The following is a 16,803-nucleotide window of genomic DNA, read 5'->3' on the forward strand; positions in this document are numbered from 1 at the left end:
GACTGAATTGATTCAATTGGATTATGCAAGTTTTGGTTCTTTAAAACTAAGTGCTGCATTCATATGTTGAAACATTGTGTTCTATTAAGAACTTCACTCACATTACGCCTACTTTAAAGGTGATCTTGGCCCTTTGGAAAAAATCAAAACACCCTTGGTAATAAGCATGGCAGGTGAGTTTTAACAACATCTTTACATTTAGGAAATACATAAATGTTGCTCTAAGAGCTAGTTTTGACTGGCTGTGGCCCTTACCAAGGGTAAGAAAGGTTCCTCAGCTCCCCCTTTAACGCTGAGAAAGTAAATCATACCTTCATTTCGACCAGGCTTTATTATTGCCTTTTATTTGGGAACTTGGGGAACTATGTGGACTGTTTATTTGAGAGCATATTTCACTCTTGCACCGGCTACCTGAGCATTTTGGATTTTATTGTAATATTTTAATACTTTATACTAGTTTAATACTTTTTTCGGTTATTAAATTGCTTCTGGTTTACCAAGAAAGATCAGAGGAGATCAGATCTTTGTTTTAGCTCCCCCTAAACTTTGAAACAGCCTGGCCATTCACATTAGGAAACACGCCATCACCAAGACCACTCTCATTAGTTTCAAAACCCATTTGAAAAGTCATGTTAATATCCTTGGCATTTAATCTAGACTGAGTCTGTAACATATTTTTGTGCTTTGTGTCCCATTCTCAGTGAATGATGAAGTAATATAAAAATATATTAAAAAAAAGATTTCAATACAGAATGCTCTAAATTTTGTTGTTATAATTATTATTATACAAGTTAAGATATACATAGATTTTGTAAATGCAACATAAATAAAATGATGTAAAATTAGTACCTCTTTTCTCTTTCTATTTTGTGTCATTGTCGTAGATATCCATTTGTAGATCAGTTACCTGAACATTTTCATACACTGAAAGACATTTAAAAAATGATATGAGTAGTGTGTGGTGACAAAAACATAATGGAGAAATTTTCTACAATTTTTACAATTTAGTGCACTGGGACTCAAATCTATGCAGGAGAGATGACTACCGGACTAATGAAGCCATTGTCATAAATGCAGTGTTATGCAATGTAGTTTACATTTATGAACTACTCACCTGTTGATGAAATGGCAGGAGAAGAGCCTGCTCCTGGGTGAAAAACAAAAAGAAGAAGAAATAAAGAAACTGAGAACAAACAAATAATTGGCACATCACATTTTCCTTCAATTTTTTTTAAATAACCATATTTCAATAAATATCAATTAAATCAATCAAAATCACATTCTCTTTCTGCTTTTTTGCTTTGCTGCTGTACATTTACAGGGTTCTCTCTAATATATAATGTATACATATATAAGACCAGTTTCTTTCATTTCCAGCTACTTGCAAAAGTGAAGCCACTCCTCTGTTTTAGAGACTTTGAGAGAGCTATCCATGCCTTCATTTCATCTCGCCTGGACTTTTGTAATAGCCTTTACTCAGGTGTCAGTCTGTCATCCGTTAGCTGACTGCAGCTGGTCAAAAACAGCCCACGCAAGCAAGACCACACATCTCCCATACCAGCATCCTTACACTGGCTGCCAGTTAGTTTTTGAATTGATTTGAAGTTTGTATTTTTCACTTTTAAGGTATTGCACGGGTTAGCACCCACATACCTTTCTGGTCTTTTAAATTGGTACACTCCTGCGAGATCACTGAGGTCTGCAGATCAAATGCTCCTAGCTGTCCTGAGGTCCAGATTAAAGCACAGAGGAGACCGGGCATTTGCTGTGTAACTGCTCCTAAATCATGGAACAAACTGCACCTTTACATTAGGACCTCCCAAACATTAGACACTTTCAAAACCCACTTTTATTCCTTGGCTTTTAAATCAGAATGAGTTTGTACTACTTTTATTTTTCTTACTTCTTACTCAAATCTTCTTGTTTTATGTTTATTTTCCTTAAATTTTTATGATGTCTTCCTATGTTTTTATTTCTTTTGATTAGCTTAAATGTACAGCACCTTGGTCAACAATTGTTGTTTTAAATGTGCTATATAAATAAATTTGACTTTGAAGAATTCAGTTGTGTTATTTACTTTTCTTTTCAACTTCAAACTCTTTCCACAATAAATAAAGAGACATAAAAAGAAAGAAAGAACGAAACCTGTGTGTTTCTGCCTGTAATGTAGTCCAGCCATCAGCACAGCCACAGCCAAAATGAGAAAGATTGCTGGCAATAGGATGGAAAGCACCGTGGACATCGATGGAGAGCTCTCTTGTTCAGTTGCTTGACCATCTTGAGGTATTGTCTCTTGAGGTGTGGAAGCAATATATGTTGCTGATACATTAAATAGAAAATAAAGTATAGTATTTTGGTGATTTCTGTGAGTATTTCAAATAGAGTGGATAACAATGTAATTTATAATACTTTGCGTGAGTGAATGCAGCGTTAGATTTCCTACTAGATCAACTAAATTAATAACTCTCAAATTATTTGCAATGACAGTTTCTACAGTAATGGTCACCAGAAGATGAATCCTGATAATTCTAGAAATATATTGGATAAATTATTTTGACACCATGGTACCATGGCCTCCATGGTGTCCAGCGGTGAACTGATGTAATTCATTTAGCACTAGTTTTGTGACCTCTAATAAAATAATAATAACATTATTATCTCACTAAGCATTAACTATCGTGGTAAACATTATGCACTGTGACATAGAAAAAGTCATTGTAAGCATGTTTCAAGGCTGACACTGATTTAGCTGAAAGTGTCACTGTTTCTTAGAAAAGGAGTTCTTTAAGAAGCCCCCAGTTTGGCTTTATTCTTGAAGCTCAAACATTTCCTTAGTATCCTTGATATTTCAAATTCTGAGATTATATTTGCTGAACATAGACCTGTTTTAAAACTTTGATTTTCTTCTGGCACCTCTGCACAAAGCTTTGAGTATTACAAAGAAACTAGTGCATGTCCATTTGTACATTACATTTGTATTTAAAAACATCATGCACTTATTGTGTTAAATGATTGTCATATCTCACCTCTCACAGCCATCCAGCTCTCTGGTGATTTCCCTTTAGAAAAACTGCACTTGTACAGTCCTTCATTAGACTTGGAAACAGTGTGCATCGTGATCTTTCCTCCATATCCAGTCTCCCTGTAGTGACCATCTTTATAAAAATCAGCTGGATGATTGGAAGGCATTCCTTTTTTTCTACATCCCAAAGTTACATTGCCTCCCTCCTTAACAGGAAAAGCAGGAATCTCAAGGACCACATCTCGAGCTCAAAAAAAATAAAAACAAACAACAATTGAAACAACCACAGAAAAGCACAAATTTCAATCAAACAAGAATGACTGCAAGAGCCATATTAACCATATTCATAATTTCTCAGTGTTTTGTTTGACCACTGATATTTGCAAAGACCTATGAGATTATCTAAAACAAAATTTCAAATTTTCTCAAGCATGCTGAAATTTGTGAAACATACCAGTGATAGTGACATTCACCATTGTGCTTCTCCTTCCATCTTGGTTTTCACACCAGTATTCTCCACTGTGTGACTCAAAGGCAGGTTTGATGTACAAGGTTCTTGTTGATGTTTCCCACTGAGTAGAATTTAAACCAAGCTTTTTGATCACTCTCCATTCTGTTGGGCCATGAAACCCCGAGCAGTTGAAAGAGATGGAATCATATTCAAAGAACTGCAGTCTGTTTGGATGGACATGAAGAGAAGCGCCTCCCACACACAAAACAATAAGTAAATAGATAAAATTAGATGAAGAGATTGCTTCTGACATTTGATATCTACTCTTCAAAAACTGTAAACAGGGATCGTCCTCTTGCAGGTAAACCACAATCAAAGTACAAGACATTTAGTTTTTCATTTGCAGGAGAATGGAAAGGTAAGCCATGAACGGAAATATTTATACACACACATTTTGTCATATAGACAGCCTAAAGACAACTGACTAAATTTTTAATCATCCATCAGAATGGGAGGGAAATATGATTTATGAGACTTTAAATGTCTCATGGTGCCAGACGGGTTGGTCTTAGTCATAAACAAATTTAGATGTTTTTTTAAAAGCACACCTTAATGTCATGTTAGCAACCCTAAAAATAACTATACAAATATTAGTAATAATATATTTTGGTATTATTTTCTGGCCTTGTCCTATAACATCATATAACATCTTAAAACACAATTTCCCAACTTGTCTAATGAAAACAATAAAGTCTGAAAACTGGTTTTAATGTCCAATGTCATGATGTTACAGAGCATCCATGCAGGGGTGTCACTGATTCACTGATTCAGCAACACGTTTGTCATTATATTTAACCTGTTACAAGCAAGGGGTACCTAATAAAGTGACCAGCAAGTGTATTCAATTAGCAAATGTCTGCTTTCATTTTTAGCATACATACAATATTTCTGGTCTTGAGCCATGAGCAGCAGCAGTACTTTCACCACTGTAGAGGCAAAAAATGACAGATTGCAGATGGCTTTATGTGTAAGACAACTTCATGTACCCCAGAAATGTACAAACATAACCACATCTTACAGTATGTTTAAACAACTACTTTTAGTGATCTATTGGAAATTTTTTTTTATTTTTTAATGAAGGATAAACATAGGAAATATGAACTAAAAACAAAATAAATGTTTCTATCTGTAACAGTTGTGCATTGATACTGATATATGTGTGTCAATACAGTCAATAACAGTACATTTATCACATATGTGCTGTAAATGACATGTATTTAAAGGCACAGACAAGTGTCACTTTTTAAAATATTTAAGTAGATATCGGAAATACTAGTGTGGCTTCTATATTCATTTAGTTTAGAGCAATCTTTAGAAGCATTTTAAAAACTTTACCAAAGGACCAGTTAAATCCTGCATCCTCACCCCTAAATGTGAGGTCACAAACTAACTCAGTGTAGAGTCATATATACTTTATGAATAAATAAATCCGAGTTGTGAAAAGAGTATTTAATTGACAAATATTTAATTTTCAAAAAGGCTTAATAGACATACACATAAATGGATTTTATTTTAATGTTGATTTAGATGCAGGAGGAGGATCAGTACTCACTCAATTTGATGCAGAGCTCTGTAATTGCCATATTGTACCTTGCATGGGCCTCACTATTTGACTGAATAAAAGTAAGATACAATGAAAGGGATAGGGTACTACAGTACTTCCTTTTCCTGTTCAGCATAGACATCACAGCCACATGTGGGGGATTTTTTTTTCTTTAACTGTCACAAGAAAGAACCACTGTTACTGAGCACAAGACATACAGGGTGGGAATTACAGGTGGAAACAATATGGTTTATTTTATGTAGTTACTTAATTACGTTATATAAAAGTAAACATCATCCAAATTAATATGCGAGTTAATATTATGGCACTGCAATGCTAAAATAATATTGGTAAGTTTTTAAGGTGGTACAAATTTTGTTTTATGTAAACTTTGGCACTTTTTATTTAAATAATTCAATTCAATTTTATTTATACAGATAAAGCCAAATCACAACAACAGTCACCTCAAGGCACTTTATATTGTAAGGTAAACCCTACAATAATACATTCAAATAAAAACCGAACGTTCATATGACCCCCAATGAGCAAGCACTTTGGCGACAGTGGGAAGGAAAAACTCCCTTTTAACAGGAAGAAACCTCTACCTCAGAACCAGGCTCAGGTAGGGGCGGTCACCTGCTGCCACCGGTTGGGGTGGGAGAAGGAAGACAGGATAAAGACATGCTGTGGAAGAGAGACAGAGATTAATAACAGATATGATTCAATGCAGAGAGGTCTGTTAATACATACTGAGTTATAAAGGTGACTGAAAAGGAAAAACTCAATGCATCATGGGAATCCCCCGGCAGCCTACGTCTATTGCAGCATAACTAAGGGAGGATTCAGGGTCACCTGATCCAGCCCTAATTATATGCTTTATCGAAAGGAAAGTTTTAAGCCTAATCTTGAAAGTAGAGATAGTGTCTGTCTCCTGAATCCAAACTGGAAGCTGGTTCCACAGAAGAGGGGCCTGAAAACTGAAGGCTCTGCCTCCCATTCTACTTTTAAATACTCTAGGAACAACAAGTAGGCCTGCAGAGCGAGAGCGAAGTGCTCTAATAGGGTGATATGGTACTACAAGGTCATTAAGATGAGATGGGGCCTGATTATTTAACCCTTTAAGACGTACCATAGAACCAAGTCCGCCAGAGCTGATATTATATTTTTACATGCTGTAGTGCCATTTCTGGGAGCATTTCAAGTTGATATACATCAATACAACCATTATAGCCCAAATTTTAATAATATGTATGCATTAAGTGCATAGTAATTACATAAATTGCAAAAAAGTGCAATAAACTACAAAACATTTGAAAATCGTTTTTGCTTTTTTAACATATATTTCTAGTTAGAGAAATTTAAGAGGCTTATCCCTCAAAACTGTAAATACAAAAAAGTTCCACAAAATGGTCTCCAACCACAGGAAATTTATTTTAAGTGTCTTCATAGACCCACCACATGTCTTTTAGATCCAATCCCCTCTTTACTTTTTAAAACACTTTATGGATTTTTTGAAGCTGATCTTTTATACATGATGAATTGCTCTCTTCAGTTGGGTGTCTTCCCTGCTGCCTTTAAAACGGCGGTGGTGAGGCCCCTTCTGAGGAAGAGAAATTTGGATTGTAATGATTTTAATAACTACAGACCTGTATCCAACTTACCATTTTTAAGTAAAATTTTATAAAAACTTGTTTTTACTCAGATTAATGACTTTTTGAATGATAGACAGATCCTGGAGATATTCCAGTCTGGATTTAGGGTGAACCACAGCACAGAGACGGCTCTCCTAAAGGTTTTAAATGATCTTAGATGTAACTGGGACTCCCAAAAGCTCTCAGTCCTGGTGCTACTGGATCTAAGCGCAGCCTTTGATACAGTAGACCACGCTATTCTTTTAAACAGACTGAAACACATGGTGGGTCTCTCTGGTGCTGTAGACAACTGGTTCACTTCCTATCTCTCAGACAGAACTTTTATGGTGAGTATGGATACATGCTCCTCTAAGATCCATAAAATGACATGTGGTGTGCCTCAAGGGTCGGTTCTAGGCCCTGTACTTTTTAATTTGTATATGCTCCCTCTCGGCGGTGTCATCAGGAGGCATGGAGTGAACTTCCACAGTTACGCTGATGACACGCAGCTGTACATCTCCGTGTCTCCTGATGACACCAGACCAATGGATGCCCTTTTTAACTGTATTTTAGATATACGATCTTGGATGGCAGAAAACTTTTTACAGCTTAACCAGGACAAAACTGAAGTTTTAATCATCGGTCCTGAGGCTCAGAGAGAGAAACTCTTGTCTAAATTACAGGCATTTTCACTATGTCCTTCACTACAAGTGAAAAACCTGGGTGTTATTTTCGACTCTGAGCTTGGTTTTATCCCACGTATTAAACATGTAACCAAAATTGGATTTTATCATCTAAAAAATATAGCCAGAGTCCGCCCTATTCTCTGTGGAACTAAACTGTCACGTATGCAGGTAAAACAACTTTTCAGTTTCGAGCAAAACAAGTCTAGATACTGTGTATGTGTACAGGCAGCCTATGTGTGTCTTGACCTCAGTGCATGACCTCACTCGACAAACAAAGACATTTTAGAAGTATACTTCCTGACTCCGTTTGAGTCATCTGTTACCAGGCAGACTCCAATGCAGCAGGCTGCTGAACACACACAGGCCTCTATTCTGTTTACAGGTTATATGTGGTGTATTGTAAGCATGTATGCAATCCTTTCATAGCTTGGGTCACCTTAAATTACTCAATAGATCGGCCAGACGTCGCGCTGCCCGAAGCTTCAGACCATCATCAATTAACTGACCGAGCTTCAACTCTTTAATTAGCACAAAAATGCAATGTGTATAACATGATTACAGTTGCACCTGCAATGAAAGATTATTATGTAATTATGCTCACACCTGAAATACAAACTTTAATGTAACATCAACAGCTTCAATAAATGCTCTGATGAAATGATAATGATAAATGATACGTAATGCAATAGTAATGATAATGGTTATGAATAATAACAGTAAAATAATATTCTAATCTCGACAGTACAAAGGAAGGACAACGCTGTCCACTGAAAAACTCAGGCAGGAAGACCAAACAACGTTGGCAAAGTCTGGAGAGGCTTTAGAACCATCTCGGGCCACAAAGGTCAGAACTCTCTGCCTGGGAGGGATTTGAGGTGGGCAAATGAACTGAATCGTTTCTTTAACAGATTTGCTTCATCCATGAGGCAGTCTCCAACATCGAAGAGTAGAGGAGATGTATGGCGTTATTTTTGTGCCACTATTCTGAGCACACATAAAAAAAAAATTGCAGGTGCAAGTGTTGCATTTTGAGGAGAAATTTATTTTGAGCGAAGAAAAGTTAAATTTGAGTGAGTGAACAAAATTCATTGCTGCGTGTAATTTCTTCTTAGTATAGAAACTCTGTCGTGCTAGCTAGTACGCAGTACGAGTTATTGTAACTGACTGGAAAAAGTTAGCACAAAGAAAATAAACTACACCTAAACGTTTATATCTGACCCAGATAGACTGCTGTGGACAGCTACAGGTACCTTGGTGTTCATCTGAACAATAAACTGGACTGGACTCATAATTCAGAAGCCCTCTACAGGAAAGGGCAGAGCAGGCTGTATCTGCTCCGGAGACTTGGGTCTTTTGGAGTGAAGGGCCCACTCCTGAAGACCTTCTATGACTCTGTGGTGGCCTCAGCCATCTTTTACTGTGTGGTCTGCTGGGGCGGCAGCATCTCAGCCGGGGACAGGAAGAGATCGAACAGGCTGATCTGCAGGGCCAGCTCTGTTCTAGGATGCCCTCTGGACCCAGTGGAGGTGGAAACTCTCTAAAACACTCTGACAGTGGCACATTTTTATTTTTATTTTTTGCTACACATTTTGAATTACAGTAAGATACAGGTCAATGACATATTAACAGAAAAACTTTAACCACTGATGTCTGCAGTAAGGGGATTCAATGCCTTTCTTAAACTATGGGAAGCATTGGGCTGTCATAGATAGAATCAAACTGTGCACTTGCAGGGAATGATCTCTGTTAATATAAAGTTTTAAGTGATCACTATTTTCCAGGAATTACATATTTCTAACCTGAAAAGCTATGGCAGATTGTTATCAGGGATTTAGACATTACTCTCCATGAGCGTCATCAAAAAACAAAACAATTTGTGTTATTTGGTGTAAAAACTGAAGGTTCCTCTGATATATATGTCACAGGAGTGTTTAGCACTTTTATTGATACATGGTGGCCCAATATCTTGATGAGACTGGGTTTCCCGTTATTTTTATCATACAGCAGTATCTTTACCTGTTAGCAGCTACACTAGAGCATGCTCTGTTTTGATTTATTTCTTTATTCATTATTTTCTTACTTATATGTCCAATGAGAGAAATTTTTACTATTCCATCACAAGAAATAGATACCGTAGCAGGCATTTAAATCCATGTAAATATTGTGCACACTATGATTTTTGTGTGAAACTGACTGGGGTTTTCCTAAAAAAAATATTTACATGTTACAGTAACAGTTGAAGAAGTCTTAAGACCTGCAAGTAAACTAGCTAATCCGAGCTGTTATAGGGCGAGAGGTGAGGTTGCCAGTCAATCGCAGGGCTGACGCGCAGAATCAGACAACCATTTGCTCTCACATTCACATCTATTTAGAATCACCAATCACCAAACCCTGTTAGTTGCATGTCTTTGGACTGTGGGAAGAAGCCAGAATACCTGGAGAGAACCCATGCAAACACAGGGAGAACATACAAAGTCCAAACAAACCAGCTGGTGGATTTTAATTCAGGATCTTGTTGCTGTGAGGCAACAGTGCTAACAACCATGCCACAGTGCTTCCCCTTTAACCTGTACTAAATTTTAATTTCTTCATAGTTGCTCAGGAATGTCATTTCTTATTCTCCCAGATTTAAACCCAGTGGGAGTTTCCCCCCAAAGAGGGACAAAAGGACCCCCTGATGATCCTCTACCTAATCACATGAGCCAAGGTGTGAAACTGGGTGTGGGTCACAATCAGCCAGGGTTTCGGGTTAGCTCATTGTGAAACCTGGCCCCACCCTATCATGTGATTTCCTGAGGTCAGATGGCCCAGGATGTGAGTGGGCGTTAAGGCGTCTGGGAAGGGAACTCAAAACTGGATTATAGATGGCAGACAGTTGGTGTCGTAAACCACCACCTCTGTTCAAAGATGGTCGCTCACAGTGGACATAGATGCTTCTTTCTCTCCTCTTTCAAACCATCTGTCCTCTCTGTCCAAAATGTGAACATTGGCATCCTCGAATGAGTGACCTTTGACCTTTAGATGCAGATGGACTGCTGAGTCTTGTCCCGTGGAGGTGGCTCTTCTATGTTGTGCCATGCGCTTGTGAAGTGGCTGTTTGCTTCTTACATTTTAATGATAGTATGAAGTTGAAATTCCAAATCCTGCCCCTCACACACACCTCTTAAATAATTAGGCCCCATCTTATTTCAAAGACCTTATAGTACTATATCAAATGACCAGACTTTGCTCTCAGGCTGCAGGCTTACTTGTTGTTCCTAGAGTATTTAAAAGTAGAATGGAGTGAAAGAGCCTTCAGTTTGCAGGCCCCTCTTCTTTGGAACCAGCTTCCAGTTTGCATTCAGGAGACGGACATTCTCTCTACTTTTAACACTGGTCTTAATCAGAATCAGAAATACTTTATTAATTCCGAAGGAAACTATGGGTTACACCAGGCAGCATGCTGGTTGGCGCATGCACACTCACAAAGGAACCCTCCGACCAAACATACATCACATTGGGGAGACAGGTCAGAGTGGTAGGCTGATAAGAACAACAACAAAAATACACAACATGAGGTGAGAAAAATGGAGAAAAAAGAACTCCCCACAGAACAGTTTGAGAACAGAAAAAACACCTCAGCACCAAAAAGCACATGAATCTTAATATACACCATAGAAACACATGACAAGCAACAAGGGCAGGTATGGCGTGAGAGTGACCCGGTGTAGAGCAAGAACGAGACAGAGAGGCTTTCAGAGGTTTAGAGTTAGACGAGACTAGATGAGGACATAGAAGCCGAGCAGGGAAGATAAGGCAGGGAGAGCGAAAAAGATGCGACCGCCGTCATCAAAACTTTCTATTTTGATAAAACATATAGTTAGTCCCTGATCAGGTGACCCTGAACCCACTGCAATGGGCCTAGGAAGCAGTGGATTTTCTTATTAACTCACATCTTTTTTAGTCTCTTTGAGTCTCTTTGTCCTGTCTTCCCATAGTCGTAGTTTGTTTGTTTGTTTGTTTGTTTGTTTGTTTGTTTTCCGTTGTATGGGTTTCTCCAGTCTTTATCTTACATACAATATGAAACAGCTTGAGGTTACTGTTGCTGTTATTTGGCACAAAATAATGACCTGCAACATGGACAATGACGGTTCTAATGTCTGCGTTTTATGTGTGTATGGACATGAGCCATCGTTGAGCTTGGCAACTTTGTGCTGATCTATAAGAATGCAGAAACATAAGAACATTGTCTTCAACCCATCATACATATGAGCCAGTCAACCAGAGAAATAGAATTAAATGATGGCTTTACTGAAGGTCAATTATGCTCAGTTGCTTAATAATAATCAGATTATAACCCGGCATATAAAGTATGAATATTTTTAAGTTAACCAGTGTAATGAAACAGAAAATACAGAAAATGATCTTGTTGTTGGTGTGTATGTGTGGGTGGTGCAGGATAGCAACACACATGAGGCACTGATCTTGGAATGTATGACTTTTAAAATACATGATGTATTAAAAACAAATTGTTTTGGGTAAAGTTTGATTGACAAACACAGACTTTTAAGGAAAAAGTAAAATGAAGTATTCTATATAACTGGATTAAAGGAATTATGCTAAAATGAATGTTTGTCAAAATGAAATCTAATTGTAGTAAGACTGCATGATCTAAATGAAACATGAAGTGTTTATAATCGTATGTGTGTATGACTGTTCAAATGTGATGGGATTTTCACTGTTACAGAAAAAATAATAATGTAATGAATTCATTTTAAAGTTTAAATTATATTTGAAATGCATGTATGTCGAAAAAAAGTTAGAAAGAGATCAGGTGTTTTTATTTGCTCAAGAATTAAGAAGACTTGGATTTCCACCTAGCACTATAAAATATGATTATACATTTATGTGGTTTTATGATAGTTGTGTAGCGACACACAGCTTAGGATCAGATACTTGCACCAAAAAGCAATGTCAGATAAATCAGTTTTTTTCTTGCAAGGAAAACATGCTATTGCAATCTCAGAGGAAGCTCAGAGGCAGTCTCGTCACCTTCCCTTATTTATATCCTAACATAGTTTCATACTACTTTCAGACACACAGCTAAGATACAAGGTCACATGGAGGTTTTCTTTCTTCACAGCATTCATATTTTATGAATGCTGTGCTGTAAGTTTGTTTTTTGTACTCTCCCACATTCTAGTAAACTCTGTTCCTCTTCCTTGGCAGGGTGTGATAACTAAAACAGAGACACAATTGTTTGTTTTTTAATGAGAAAAGGTTTAGATCTCTATCTAAGATAGATCTAAGAATGTTTTTTTGTTTTGTTTTTTGTTTTTTTGCAGTTAATGTATCACTAGACTGTGCTGGACTTTGTGATCAACTGTACAAAAATCACAAAATGCCGCTCCCCCACACATCAACAAACAAAGACAGATTACAGAGGGGGTGATCTGTGGCAGCAAAATGGGAAAATAGAATAAAGTAAAAAAATAAATAAAATAAAGTATTTTCTCCAACTGAAAATGCCAATGGTAACAACACAATCAGAAACCCTGCAATTAAAATAATGAAAGATTTACTGGTAAATTTGTGTGTGCATTTGGCACTAGTGGGGTTGGAAAGACTGGACTTATTCAAATTTCTTGAAGACTTATCACCTGTCATCCAAGAAACGTCTTCACTTTTAAAACCAATAGGTGAAAAGTCCCTAAAGTGTGAGTGTGAATCATATGTCTTATCACATGAGCCAAGGTGTCAAACAAGGAGTGGCTCATTATTAGCAGAAGTTTTCAGTGAAACCACTGTGAGACTTCCTTCCTCATCATGTGATTTATCAAGCTCACCTGACTCAAAATGTTAGTGGTGGTTCAGGCACCTGAGAAGGGATCTCAAACGGCATTTTAGATAACTAACAATTGATGTCTGAGTCACCTCCTCTGCCCAAAGATGGTCATTCAAAGTGGACATAGATGGTTTCTTTCACTCCTTGTTCAAATCATCTCTCTTCTCTGTCCAATGTGAGCATCCTCGAAAAAGTGACCTTGTCCTGTCGAGGTGGCTCCTCTATGCTGTGCAGTGCTTTTATGGAGTAATAGTGTCAATGTTAAATAAAAATGTCAATGTTAAATAAAAAGGCTTACATAGAAATAAGTGGTTGTGTGAATGGGTGAATTAAAAGAAAACCTTTAATATCATGATCTGGAGTCCGTGACTTTATGTTTTAGTTTTTTTTATTATTCTGTGGTTTTGGTTACCTGGGGTGTTTGTACTCTTCTGTTTCATGGTTCATGTTCCTATGTTCTGTGTCCCCCAGTCTGTGTTAAGGTTGTGAGTTATGTCATTACGTGTATGTGTTTCCTGTTTTACTTACTGAAGATCCATGTCTGATCTCAGTATGTTCAGTTTACTTTTCCCCTGTCTCGTCAGGTCAGATTACTCCCAGCTGTGCCCTCCTTTTGTGTCTCATTCCCTCGTTATCCTTCTGTGTATTTAAACCTCATGTCTGCCTCTGTTTCTATCCTTGGTTCTTTGTAGCGTTTTTAAGCTGATACGCGGGGGTTTATCTTTCCAAAGGAATTTGGAAATATATGAATCCAGAGATCTGAACCAATCTTGTGATGTTTTGTTAGGGATCATCAAAAATAAGTAATTTATTTTTGGCAAGATCATCATTTTTATAGTGGCGACCCTTCCCATGAGTGATATGGGTAAAGATTTCCATCTAGTCAGATCGCCTTCTACTTTCTTTAGAAGTGGGATGTGGTTTAATTTAGTTAAGTCTGAAAGCTTAGGAGAGACATTAATACCTAAATATTTAATATTTCCGGATTGCAGTGGGGCAGAGGAAGAATTATGGAAGGAGCAGTTAATGAATGAATGAATGAATGAATGAATGCTTTATTGGCCATATGCAGGTTGCCCCACAGAGGAATAGGACCCCCCCCGACTTACACACACAACAACAAGACATCACATGGGAATACAGTCAGAGACCGGCAGCGTTGAGAGAATAACACTGAAAAAATTACACAACATTGGGAAAAGTACAAGAGGAAAAAAAGAGACCTCTTCACACGCTGGGCAACCTATGGGAGGACAGCATGAGAACAGGAAACAAAAAAAACTCCTCTGCACAGAGAGCACATTAATGTCCACATCACAACATCAGAGCACATGACAAGCCACAGGGGATGGATAGGGGGTGGGGGGTGATTCGAAGGAACACAGCAGTCGTCCTGCACCATGCTATCACAGCGCGGCACGCAGACCCGCTGCCTTCCCCCGCAGGAACAAGCATCGAAGGCGTTTGGAAGGGAGGGGGATGAGTGCGTGCTTATCAGTGTAAGTGTATGTGTGTGCGTGTCCATAGTTCAGCTGAGACAGTGTCCTTCGCCGTATCAGGCTAAGTAAACAGTCCTCCAGCCGATCCAGGTGTCCTTCATGGGATGGGAAGAATAGTCATCACACAGTCGTTATCAGGGAGTTGTTTTGGTGGGCTCCAGCCTTGGGCCTAGCAGCTGGCGCCGTGGTGTCCAAATGTAGAATATTGTTGATTTCTCCTTTATGCGAGCAGCGAATTTAGCACTCTGACACTGGGGCCTCGATTTCCCGTTGGAGCGCTGCGAGCCTCCCCATGATGGTATCAAGCTTCTGTTCCGTGGTGTTGTCATTCTTTTGGTTCTGAGACCCCACAGCTGCAGTGAGCCGTTCTGCGATGTTATCCAACTTTCGCTCAAGGGTGTTATTGTGAGCAGGCCCCTCTCTGATGTATCCCATCATACGCTCAATGGTGTTAGTTTGAGTCTTCACGGCAGCTGTAAGCGTCTCCAAGGTGTTAACCATGCTGCGTTCGGTGTGGGAGGCCGCGCCTCGCCCCATCGCTTCAATTCCAGCGGTCAGCTTAGGGGGAGTTTGAACAGCCGGTTCCGCTCTCTTATTTCTCCGATAAGTCAGGGCCAAGCCAGCTCCGATCAGCAAGAACCCCGTTATCATGGTTCCGAATAGGTAAATATCCTCAGCGTCCTCGATAGACAGTCCCGCCAGGCACAAGATCCTCCAGGTTTGCCACCCATCCATCGTGTATCCAGCAGGGAAAGTCCCTCCAGGGCACTCGGACTCTCCCGAGCCCAGACTTCTCGTTGAGAAGAGGGTGTCAATAGCGTTCAGAGACCAGTTGATCAAATCCATAATTCTCTATTAGGTTTTAGAGAACGACAGTGAGAGACTGTTCCAGGGAAAAGTAGTGCACACGAGACAAGACAGGACACAAGAGGCTAAGCAGGGAAGATAAGGGGAAGGAGGAGAGGAGAAAAGTGCGACCGCCTTCGCCGAGAGCCAAGTAAGTATCTGGGGAGAACTGTAGATTTTGGCCAGTTAATTGAGTAATCTGAAACTCTTGAAAACCAGTTTATTAAAGTAATTACCTCAGAGAGGTTGGTTTGTGTGTTTTGCAGAAAAAGCAACACATCATCCGCATAGAGACTGATTTTATGTTCTATGTTCTTACATTTTATGCCCTTAATTGTTGTAGCCTGTCTAAATGTTGCTGCTAGAGGTTCGATAAAAATTGCAAAAAGTGAAGGGGAGAGTGGGCATCCCTGTCTGGTGCCCCTCAGGAGACAGAAGCTGGAGGATGTCTGGTCATTTGTTCTGATACGAGCTGTTGGGGAATTGTATAATATTCTTATCCAGTTTATGAAAGAGTTTCCAAAACCAAATTTGTGTAAAGTTGCGAATAAAAATTTCCAGTTAACTCTGTCAAATGCTTTTTCTGCATCTAGAGATAATATTATGGTTTCGATGTTTTTATCGTATGAGTAGTCTATTAAATTAAGTAATCTACGAGTGTTTGTTGAGGAGTGCCGACCTTTTATGAAACCAGTTTGGTCAGGATGAATTAAGAGGGGGGTCATTTTCTCTAATCTCTTTGAGAGAGCTTTGCAGATTATTTTAAGGTCTACATTTAAAAGAGAAATTGGACAATAGCTTGAGGGAAATAAAGGGTCTTTGCCTGGTTTTAGCAGGAGACTAATGTTGGCAGAATTCATATTTGGTGGTAGTCTGCCATTTTCCTCGATTTCCTGCAACATGCCGTGGAATACTGGTGCCAAAATTGTCCAGAATTCTTTGTAGAATTCTGCAGGGAAACCGTCTGGACCTGGGGCCTTATTATTGGGCATACTTATCAGGGCTTCCTGGAGTTCACTTGGCGTCAGTGGCGAATCCAGTTCCATTGCTTGACTGTCTAGTAATTTTGGAAGAGTTACGTTGTCAAGAAACAGATCAATTTCATTTTTAGATGGGTTTATTTGTGGTGAGTATAAAGTTTCATAGAAATCCCTAAAAATGTTGTTTATTCTTCCAGGATCATATATTGTGTTCCCCGATAAATCTTTAGCAGCACATATAGTTGTTTTTTCTTTATTTAT

At 38.7% G+C, this 16,803-nt stretch overlaps 2 protein-coding genes across 2 annotated transcripts in view; both read right to left on the reverse strand.

Annotated features, from left to right (window-relative positions):
- The window catches only part of LOC309698884 (dynein axonemal heavy chain 6-like), a 242,468-nt gene that overhangs the window by 113,627 nt on the left and 112,038 nt on the right, over positions 1–16,803 (reverse strand).
- LOC309698189 (Fc receptor-like protein 5) lies at positions 854–15,253 on the reverse strand (the record flags this gene model as incomplete). The annotated part of the gene is made up of 8 exons (XM_082520492.1): positions 854–924; positions 1,115–1,147; positions 2,146–2,319; positions 3,027–3,269; positions 3,477–3,725; positions 4,388–4,459; positions 5,086–5,146; positions 15,068–15,253. 8 exons carry the CDS (start codon positions 15,251–15,253, stop codon positions 863–865), a joined length of 1,080 nt encoding a protein of 359 aa, XP_082376618.1. The 3' UTR covers positions 854–862.

The sequence above is a fragment of the Aulonocara stuartgranti genome (genome assembly GCF_965226115.1).
Source record: "Aulonocara stuartgranti genome assembly, chromosome: 22".
Taxonomy (NCBI): Eukaryota; Metazoa; Chordata; class Actinopteri; order Cichliformes; family Cichlidae; genus Aulonocara; species Aulonocara stuartgranti.